The sequence below is a fragment of the Pomacea canaliculata genome, linkage group LG2, assembly GCF_003073045.1.
Source record: "Pomacea canaliculata isolate SZHN2017 linkage group LG2, ASM307304v1, whole genome shotgun sequence".
Taxonomy (NCBI): domain Eukaryota; kingdom Metazoa; phylum Mollusca; class Gastropoda; order Architaenioglossa; family Ampullariidae; genus Pomacea; species Pomacea canaliculata.
Window position 1 is genome coordinate 25,519,703 of NC_037591.1, and position 11,663 is coordinate 25,531,365.

The 11,663-nt window shown below is 36.9% G+C and overlaps 1 protein-coding gene across 4 annotated transcripts in view; it reads right to left on the reverse strand.

Annotated features, from left to right (window-relative positions):
• LOC112556501 (carnitine O-palmitoyltransferase 1, liver isoform-like) overlaps nt 1-11,623 on the reverse strand; it is a 28,789-nt gene extending 17,166 nt beyond the window's left edge. The window contains exon 1 of one of the 4 annotated variants that reach the window (XM_025225571.1): nt 11,241-11,613. In XM_025225571.1, the coding sequence (XP_025081356.1) occupies nt 11,241-11,383 (143 nt within the window). In that variant the 5' untranslated portion in view covers nt 11,384-11,613. Of the gene's footprint in view, nt 1-3,672; nt 4,051-11,240 lie in introns of those variants that run through there. The other 3 variants (XM_025225573.1, XM_025225572.1, XM_025225574.1) reach the window with 3 other exon arrangements.
• Nucleotides 11,624-11,663: the final 40 nt, after the last annotated feature.

Consider the following 11,663-nt stretch of genomic DNA (forward strand, 5'->3'; position numbering starts at 1 on the left):
TCTGATAGCTTCTGATTATACCAATGCAATCTGACACACTTTCCGTAAACAAGCACAATTTTTGGCCACCACTATCACCATCACCACCCATTAGAAATTTTTAGAAAGGCTGAGTGGCTATTACTTAAGTCATTGATCTTTCTGCACCTCTTCTTCCAAACAAAGGTGTGATTGGGACAAATAACTTTCAGCGTGTATGTGTTCTCACACAAATATATGTGTATATCAATGTTCATGAAACAGAATACCTCTGTTCCTGTAAATATGTAGATACCTGGATCTATTCATAAGAAAGTATACATTAAAAAAGTAGCACACCAACTTCTTCCTTGGTATTACTTCATGCTCAGTATGTCAACATTAAACCCTAAATCAAGTAGAACAAATTATTTATATTGGCACAGATCCCAATGTCACACATGAGGCAAGATTGCATAACCACAATTACCTGTCTCCCAGCATTCCAGATCTGAAAACAGTAACTATGTTTCACATTAACACACCTCTAGGCTTTGCCAAACTTTTGTATGATGCAGCACCACTTTACAATCTCTAGCTGCAAGTTAGTTTGAAAAGCATAATTTGTTTGCTTCCTTTAATTTAAATTCTTTTGCAGATAAAACTATTTTCCACTTAGAAAAGTATTTCCTCAAATCCGTATGTACCTAGCTTCACATCCACCAACAACGGGCTGCCAAAACCCAAAGTCAAAATCTGGGAAATCATAGTCCAAAGAATGCCAAAAAGAATGTCATAGTCTCAAGACCAGCACATGTACAAAAGGTTTCTATTGATTAATTAAAATGGTCTCTTTCCAAATTACATGTTATCTTCATACCAAGCAATTAAGTAACAACATATAATTTTTGTAAACTTTAATGCATCTTCTAATTAAGCCCTAAAATGGTTGTTTTTCACACTTCACACTTGCAGCATATCTACTTATATTAAAAGACATGAACATTTAAGAATCTTTCATGTTCTTTAACCAGTATACCTCCTATCCACATTTAACCTTCTAAACTTGTTAGCAATAATTACACACCCACAGCAATCTTTTAAAAATTATAATGGCCAGGTGATAACCGATTTATGCTCCCATTCTCAAATAGGGTTTGTGTTCCTAACCTAAATTCACCGTTCGCTGTAACCTAACCATAAAAAAAATCTATAACCTCTTTAAAAAAAGAACACAGGTCATGCACTTAATCTGGCATCTTTCATTTATCACATGCAAACAATGAAGAGGGATAAAATTAAGAGCAGTGCAGCCCTACCTTTTCTGTATCAAACAGTAAATGAGATTTTCCCAAAGCATGAAAAAAACCAGTGTAAAACATCAGAAATGTGGTTCACAGAAGTGAAAAGGTCTGCAAGTGTTTCAAATATATTTTGTGTGTAATACAATTTATATAAATAAAGCTTTAACACAGAGTGCAAATTACAGGGTTTATTTTTCAAATGCTAAGCATATTCCTTTTATGAAAAACATTTTGGCTGGGTGACCTTCTGTACCAGCACTAAATGCTAGTATTGTGGCAAGCACCATTAATGTGAAGGAGAGTTAAAAAGAAATTAATTAAAATGAAATATGCTGTAACATAAAGTTAAAATAAGAAAGAGAATATGGCATTTCCCTACTTAACAGAATGCTCGATGTGCATTACAAAAGAAATCCAAATACACAGACATTTATGTAATACACATAAACAGACAACAAAACACATCAACAAAGATACCTCAACAGACATAAACGCAAGAAGATAGAAAAACTTGCTCAGGATGCATGCTGGGGCAGCTTAGCATAAAAAAAGAATTGGCAAACAGTGCAGTGAAATAAGATGAGTTTGAGGTAGCCCAATGAACCATCATAGTGCAGGCAAACTCAAGATTCCAAGATTTTTAAGAGGTAAACAATGTTCCAGCAGTGGCAGAGACACAGAAGACAGAGATGTCAGACTGCAGAGTGCATAGAAAGAGATCAGAGAATGAAATCTATGCTGCTGACACATGAGGTCCAACAGCAAAGCAACAGCATGATGGTCCAGATGTAACAGTGAAAACTGCTCATCAAGAAAGTGGTCCATTAAAAAGAACCTAGTGCATGCAAGTAAAAACAATCCAGAAGACAGTAAAAGGTGTAGCAGAAGCACAGACTAACAGCAGACACAAAATGTGACACAGATCTACCAGCAAAGACTGAAAAGCTAGATGCCATTACCCCCACCCCACCCCCATACACACACTCTCCGATACCAAATATGTTAAGGTACACCAATTCTTGGTTCTTTTAGCAAGGATACATGAGCATGGAGTTTAACAATTATTGGAATGACTTTCGCCCTTAAAGACCCTGACAAAAAAATTTCAATTATTTGCTGTACACCTACACATACATCACCACACATAAAGATCAGTGACTTTCCACTGACTGTAAAGAGTTTAGAGATGTAATAAGTACATTATGTTTGTGCTGGGGGTAAGGGGATTGGTGTTTTACACCAAACCAGTAACTAAGACTATATCATGGCAAGGCAGCCAGCCCTGTAAACTAATGCTTTGTACAGAGAAAGAACAGTGTGACCAAGACGAGAGCTAAGCCCAGGACACCCAACCTTCACTGTATTGGTGACAGGCAATAAGCATGGTGCCACTGGACCGCCCTTGAGGGGGGGGGGGGGAGAATGGGGGAACTGTATATCACAACACACTTTGGTAATGGGTTATTTTCCTCTGAATTTTAATGAGTAAAATATGCTATTATATATATATATCGAAGCACTACCATTTAAGATTGTCACTGACAATTGATAAAATTTTTACCATGTTATATAAAGGATACAAATTTGCAAAAAGTCTCAGTTTTATTTATTAACTGGAAAGCAAGTTAGGATTGTTGAAATTCACTTAACCATATTAATTACTGCAATTCCTGCATGCCTTCAACTCCAGAAAGTACAGAGCTCTGCTGCACGTCTGGTGCTTAGAGCTTGGAAACGGGACCATGCCACCCCTCTCCGTTTTCCGCACTGGCTATACCCATCTGTTCTCACATCCAGTACAGACTGTCCATGCAGTAATTTCTTAGCTAGCACCTGCCCTGATCATTTCTCTGACCTGCTCTTCTCTTACATCCCAGCTAGACAACTCCCCTTCTTGTCTGATGATCGTCTTTTTTACTCTTCCTGTCACCAAAACATATGGCCATAGATTTTTTAGTTACATGTATTGTGTAGCGAAACAATGAAACTCTCTCCCTTTCCACATTCACCATCTATACCCACTATTGAATCCTTTAAACGTGCACTGAATTAACACACCTCTTCCGTAAACATTACTCCTAACAATTACCTTTCCCATAATACTAGTCCTTTATCACACCCTTCCTTTTGCAATATCATGTTACTCTCAGCTCTTGTTATTTGGTTGCTCTTTGTGTTTTCTGTATTTAAATTTATTCTTCGTTAGTAGTTATTCTTTTATAGTTCATGTTGTTTTCCTGTTCCTCGTCCTGTTTTGTTCTTAAGTGCTAAGTGCATACTCCTTAGGGGTGTGAGTATGCGCTTTACAAATTTTCCATTTAATATTACTAGTAGCAGTGTATTAATCACTGCCAGACCTGCTTTTTTTAAACTTTCAATTACTTGCATGAGTCCGTTCAGCTATACTTACATGCATGGCGTCAGCTTACCAAAATAATGCAACACTTGTACTAATGAACTTGCTGTACTTTTTGTGTCACTTTCCAAAACTGTTGAGATTGAGAGCTTGGTTTTGCTTTGCTGTTTTCACTTACTCATCTACTTTACCATTCACGGACGCACACCCATATGAAATCACACAATTTCAATTTCAGTGCAAGTTTCGTTTTCTGAGGGCCGCCGGTAACATCTGGAAGTGGTGTCGATGTTTAACTTGCCCGGGATACTTTGGAAACTTTCCCTACAAAAATTAACCTAAATAGGTAGTTCTGACTGTTTATTAGAATAATTAGATAATAATCACCCCACCTTGAATTACGCGCGCTCGCGTTTGTGTTTCCAAACTCACGACAGATAACTCTAACCTACAATTTCTCTATCGACGAAATAAAGCGTCTCATTTGCGTCGTGTATCTACCCCGTTAAAAGAATGCCACTCAGGAAAAGAATTCTTGTCGGAAAGATTTCTGATAGCGCGAAGAAAAGGGCTCGTATGAGTGATAAAGAGAGTCCAGAAATTAAGGCAAAAAGACTCGACGCCCCAAGAAGAATACGAACAAAAGAGCCGACGAAAGAGCAACCTGCAGGTTCGAAGACAATAGGAGAACTGCAATGAAAGGGTTTGGAATAAAAGAGGAAGCATATCTGGAGGACAACAGACCAGGTGAATGTCGGGTACCTAATAAATGTCGGATGCAGAAAAACAGACGGCATGCCTTTCCCTGCGGATGAGAAAACAAGACAGTGTGTCCTGTATAATAGCCGCCAGGGGTGGTAATCGGAGGCCGAACGAGTCCAGAATTGTCTGACATCCTCTTTTCATGCCCGACGACTACTACAACGATCTTTATTTTTATGATGAACATAAATTTATACAACTCATTTTGGTTCATGTTCTTTTACGGGCAAATGCTTCATTCTCACATGGATAATAAATACTCTAGACACTTCATATCCATGGTATTCACCCACGTCCTTGATTTACCTCTCAAATCCAACAGATGATGGCTATGAATCTAGTAAAAATACCCTCCAAAAATTGTTTTGAAGACAGGATTATTGTGCATGTTTGTTTTACATACAGATGATCACAGACAAAAGAAGATAAAACCAGGTATTGTGCCAAGCGTTTACCACCTGCTTGAGCATCAGAAAGATACAGTACAAAGTCAAACAAAACAGCACAAAGCAGTTTGCTCAAGTTTTCTGCTACAGTGAATTCAGACATAAAAGCTCTGCTGGTATATATATATACCCTTTTTTCCAGTAACAATTTTGCAGATGTACCATCCATGCAGTTGGAACATATAAAATTTTAATCATTTGTCACATTTTTTTTTGCCTCTTTTTTTTTTTAGCTCCATGAGACCGATAATCTAGTTGTAGTTGCATTTGACATTTGACCAAACTTTCAAAGTTTGTTACTGAATATGAAAAAAAAAGGTAAACAGTTTTCCTTTTATGACCACAAAATGAATTAAAGTTTTGTGCAGTACTAATAAAGAAAACTGTTTGTGGAAATAACCATGAATCATGAAAGTCTCAATTGGTCCCAGGTCAACTATAACTGTTTCTGTATGAAATCAGATGGGGGGAAATGCATGGTTGTATGGTCAACTTTATGAATCCAAAAATTGGAAGACTGTGGCGTAGTTTAACAGGAGATATGGTCTCTTCTCTTTTCTCATTCAAATAGGAGTCAGCAAATCTGCTTTTACTACACATGCACAAAGTACCTTTTTTAAAGCTAGATGTATGCAGTTTTAGTTAGTAGTTTAGTTTATTCCTTGTTACTCCTCAAGGAGCATAGGGCGGCAACAATACCTCGCCAGTGGACCCGGTTTTAGGAAGCCCCTCTCAGTCAGGCCTATATGGTTCCAATGTTCTTTGCCTCACTCTCTACTGTTCTATTCCAAATCTGCTTTGGTCTCCCAACTCTCCTCTTCCCCTGAGGGTTCAGTCAAGTGCCTGCATGGCAATGAAATCAGCTGGTTTGCGCAGGGTGTGTCCTATCCAGCCTCATTTGCACTTTCTGATGTCTTGACTAGTGGCATTCTGGTTGGTTCTTTTCCACAGGCTGCTGCTGGAGATCTTTTCTGGCCATCTTATTCCCAGAATATGGCGTAGGCATTGGTTGGTAATGGTCTGGAGCTTGTTATTAATGGTATTTGTCACTCTCCAGGTTTCAGAACAATACAGTAGGACTGCATTCACATTGGTGTTGAAGGTGCTGAAAGAAAAATGCTTGGGAGTTCCAAATGGGACGTAGGCAGTTGAAAGCATGCCTAGCCTTGTTGATGTGGTTTTTGATGTCATCGTCCACTCCACCATCCTTGTTGACAATGCTACCCAAATACGTGAAGGGATCTGTTTCCAGGATTTTCACTCCTTGAAGTTGGAATGGGAGTTCCTGCTTGTTATTGATTCTCATCACTTTGGTCTTCTTTTTGTTGGCCTTTAAGCCAGCCTTCTCTGCTTCCTCTGTTAGCTTGCTCGTTTTGGTTGGTGCATGCTGCAGCCGATGAGATAGGAGACTAATGTCATTTGCCAAGTAAAGTTCCTCTCTCTGTTTGGTGAAAGTCCACTGGATACTGTGGTGAAAGTCCACTGGATACCGGTGTTGTTGTCTTGCACATAATCCAGTCTATGACCATCAGGAAGATTGCCAGTGATAATATGCAACCCTGTCTTATGCCAGTCTTTATTATGAAAGGTTTGCAATTCTACCTCCTAATATTTTTTTAAAGTCTATGCTATCTTATTAATTTTTAAACTAATCTGTTTCACCTTCCTATATGCCGATTTTGCACTTATTTCTTCAATCATTACATATATATACTTGAAAAACGGTGTTCACAACACTGATGGTTAAAACAGAGACTGATGAAGCCATAAACATATCACCATTTTTTTTCAGCATCTTTTTAATACTTTGATTCTCTGGAAATGTTAACAAGAATTTCCATTTTCCTAGTATGTATACTTTACATATGTAAAATGTATGTATACTCAGGATAGTAGGGTAAAATAGACATGAAGATATAAACAACTACTGTTAAATACTACTGCCTACTTTATGTCAAGCTCTGTAACAGATGGATCACTTAAAAAGCCACTTAAAGATTTGCAACCCAACTCCTCAGGAACTTCATTTAGTCAGTGAAAAAGTACTTCCAAAGAGAGTATCATCCCAGCATCAGGAAAATGAGACTGTAAAGCATTCAGGTTTTATTAACTATTGTCATAAGTTTTTGGTAGTGCTAATCTTGAAGACTCATTTGGTCATATTGTCATAGCTAATCCATCAGTTGCTGAACAACTATTTGTCAGTGAAAACATAAGATGCTTAATCCATGTATTATAATTTCTTTTTAGAAAAATATGTTTGAGACTATTTTTGTCTGTCTTTGTGATGTACAATTTAAAATGAGGCTTGTGGATAGTCATTAAGTTTAAGGCTACACTATTTTTATTTCTCTTTGGGGAATATTCTCATTTTTTTTTTTTAACAAAGGAATATAAAGATCTGTTTTCATAAGAGTAGAACTATTTGGTTCATTCTTTTTATACCATATTTTCCAAAACTGCAAATATCTTTTAATTTGAAGTAGAGAACATTTACGGCATTTATAACCATCCATCATTAGTGGGGACTTTGTTTTGTCAAGGTGCTTTTGAATAAAAAAAGAAGCGGTTATAAAAATAAATTATAGGGGAGTTTAAGACCAGCAGGGCAAAACAATAGAAGAATTACATATCCTTTGACCTATTTTCAGATTGCCATGAATGAGACAAAGGTAAAACAGTAGTGTTAAAGTCACTGCATTAAAAAACAGTAATTTTTCTTTTACAAGCACTAGCTTTAGAACTCATTTTAGAATACAACTGAAGGATGATTTATGAATAACTCTTAGCAGGAAAGAAATTAGGACAGGCATTTCTGTTAAAAAGTAAACAATAAACTTCCTGCTATTTTCTAACACAATGTACAGTATTGATAGATACAAAGGTCAGATTTGTGGGTTTTCTTTTGAAATGGCTATTACAGTGTCATGAAATTAATTGTAAGCATTCAAAATACTAAATTCAACAAGACAAATTAACACATTGATTGTGGCAGACCCATTCAGACTGACTACAAATTGTAGAGAGGTTTTTTTTTGTAGCATTGGTGAGAGCTAAACATTTTTGATCCAATAGAGATCGAATATTTGTTGGTTCATTCATACCTAATGAAAACAGATCTTTCAACACTGCACAAAAAGTCTCTTTTATGTAGTATACTCCGTGAGTTGTTTTTTATCTTCTGAAAAGTGCTTAACTGCAAATAAAGCTGACATAATAAAGCCATATGCATAGTATTTATCTTGCAATAAAGCATTTTTTATTCATGTTAAGCTGACTGAGCCATCATCAAATAACTTTCTGTTTCAAACAGGAGAATTTTAATGCCAACTTGACCCGTGATCTAAGCCAGTATATGTGTCATCTGCAAATGTGCATTGCACTCCAAAGTTCAAGTAGCAGAAACATTCTGCAGCTGTTCATGCCTCCATGCAGCTTGTTACATGCTTTCCTATACAATATTTGTTTAGGCTTGACTATTTTGTGTGCATCCTCATCTTCACTTTGCTGTGAATAAACAGCACTAAAATGTTTCATTAAGGAAATTATACACAACAAAAGTCAAGACAGTTTCCTAAGCTTTAGGAAAGTTGCAAGTTCGTAGCTTGGAAATAATATATGTGACTTTTATATTTTTACCTTGGTTGAACTATGGTTGTAATTTTCATGCCTTTATATTAGCAAGTATCTAAAGCAGCATTTAAGGTAAAGGTCATTGGGGAGTGAGATGTTAGAGACATCTCTTTTCCTGGGGTCAGCTTTAGGTGAGGGCATTGTCCATCTCCTCTCCCTCCCTGCCTTACCTTCTCCAACCCTCCATAGAGTCCGGTACCCGTTCCCTCCAGATAGCTTGATTGGGGGAAGTTTGCTGCACTATTCTGGTATTGAACCAATGCACCTATCAGTTCAAACGTCAGCACTCTAACCACCCCTATCCGCTTCCTCAAGCAGCATTTACATCCATCAAAAGAAGAAAATTTGCTATGTTTCATACAATAATATTAATATTCTTATCTTACTTTCCACAAAACGAATGTACTTAAATATCATAATGCATAGGTTCTTTCACCTTTTTAGAATTGGTAGAAAAAGGCACTTTCCGCTGCAATAGTTAATAGTTGAAGCTTTATTCCAAAACTTTTTTTTACAGTTTCTTGTCATTTACAAAACATTTTTGATTCAACACCACAATTAAACATCAAAGTGATAAAATCCCTTTTCTAAAGTTGATTTCAAATTTTATTTTTCCTCTAAGATGTGTGCACAGACAATTTTAAGTAGTCAAGCCGAGTACCACTTACCTCTCCACAAGTTTAACCTTTCGACCCAAAACAAATAAATTGTCTTACCACACTCTAAATGTGTCAAATAATAAAATTTATATCCAGTGAACTAAGCTAAAATACAATCTATTTCTTACTGCACCTAAAGCACTGCTGTGGGTACTAAAGACAACAGTATGTAATTTGCCCTTGCACTGAAAATTTCAAAAGCAACCACAAATATCAGCTGGTAGGACTAACAGCTATAACAGTCATCAAACATTAACAAATCTGTTCATATGATTGTACTTCCAGGTACCAGTTAGCACAGGGGACTCCAGGGGACTGGAGTGGCAAAAGCAATGGCTGAAATTTCCAAAGTACCTCCAGTTGGTAATAGTTATGTATATAGTTCTTATTTACAATTTCAAGGACCAAAAAAAGTGATATTCTCAGAAAAAATCACATTTCACATAGGTAAAAGAATGTGAAAAATTATTTAACACTATAAATGCAAAAGGCGCATGGTGAAAACTATAAAACGGTAAGAATTTTTTTTAGCATGGTTGAGCAAAAAATGGTGGATAACAAGTTGAAACTGAAAGGTTTTAGATAATTCTTTTGGTTTTTCTTTTTAAGCAGTCAAAATAAGAATGACATAGAAGAATTGAGTTATTGTGGTGGCAACACATTCTCTGGATTTCTTTGTTTTATAAAACAGACATAATCCTAGTCTTGAATGATAAAGCACAGTAGTGCATTTTCATTTGTGCAGAGAAAAAAATACATTTCACACAGAACCAACTAGATAGTACCAAGGTGATTTATATGCTTATCTAAGTTGGTTGATGCTTAGTACAATTGTTTTTCGATTTGTGACTCGCACATAAAAATTGGAAAACTCACTATGTCCACCAAGAGAGATACCTGATTTATCAGGGAAAGTAAAAGGCAGTGGAAAGAGATGGTTGGGCTCTGCATTCCAGGCCTTAAACACAGTGAGCCACTTACAGTTCACTATTCATGGCTACTCTGTTGTAGGATATTACCTCATCTTACCAAGCCTGCTTAATTAGTACAAGGGGGGAAAAAACTACTTGTTCATAAATGCAGATTTGTAGTATATACAGTGATACCTCGGTTCTCGAACATAATTCGTTCCGGGAAGACGGTCGAGAACCAAATTGTTCGAAAACCGAAGCAATGAAACCCATAGGAAATAATGGAAACTGGATTAATTCGTTCCAAGCCCCAGAAAATGCCTATTTACTGGTCTAATTTGTATATAATATGTAGAAAAACATGAGTCTCAACAAGAAATAAGAAATAAAAGTGTATTTATTAAAACAAAAAAAAAAAACAAACAAAAAAATGTACAGTACAGTACAGTAAATTGTGCTTCATTTACTGTACCTGTACCAAAGTTTTATGGCAGGAGGGAATGAATGTGGAGGGAGGAGGGAAGGGGGATGGTTATTGTTTCTCCACAAAAACGTGACTCTCTCTCTGCACTCACACTGATGACGCAAGCAAGGCGCGCTGGGCCGAATGAACGCCATTCTGCTCAACTCGGCTCATCTCGGACGTTCGGATGTTCGAGTTCCAAATATTTGTTCGGATTCCAAGACAAAATTTTCTCGAATTTCCTGGTCGAATACCGATTTGGTCGAAATTCAAGGCGTTCGAGAACCGAGGTATCACTGTAGTACTTAAGTCATAATCTTCATGAACATTTCCATCATTATCTGTCATTTCAAGGGAGATATATCTTGGTAAGTGGTGTAGTTTCAGGAGAACTATCACTAAGTGCTCTACAGTAAACAAAGTATATTATTCTTCAACTTCAAAAACAAACTTAATTAGCTGATTCTTAATATGTGTATCTTCTGTCTTTGTCTTCTATTACTTGTCTGCATAGATGTTTCTCCTTCCGTCCTTCCTATTCAGTCTATACCTGCTACTTCTCTTAATCCCTGAGAACATACTCCTTCGTAAGCGTGCTTATGCACTACATAAATCACGTTTATTGTTAAGTGGAGTGCGATTGTTGTCAGATTGTATATGTTTGTGTACCTCGTTAACTCTTTCACGTAGTTCTTAACACATTTGGAAGACTTTAAATAGTAAGAAATTACTACCTCTAAGCAATTACCTGGTGCGATAATATCGGCGTTTGAGAAGTCGTATCCAAGTAGTGTAAATCACCGTCCAGTCGTTCGCTTGCTCCATTGGTTCATGATGTTTCTTTGAATGAAACTCTTGCTCGACAGACACAGCACTTCGAGCTTCAGCCATTTTTCTTTTAGAAAAAAGTTGATAAATCTTAATATGAAATGAGGAGATTTAAAAAGGATACAGCAGCTTTTTCACTCAGTCTTTGATGAGGTCTGCGAAAAGATGCTGTTACCTGTAGGTTCCCTAGCTGATAGCGTCCTATGCCTGTGGCGTCTGCACTAATGAAACATACTCTCGTTATAAAAACGCTTTCTTGAGGTATCTCTAACCCACAATGCTGATGATGTAAATATGTATGGAGCATAACAATTTTCTCGAGGATGGTTAGTTACTTTCGGGT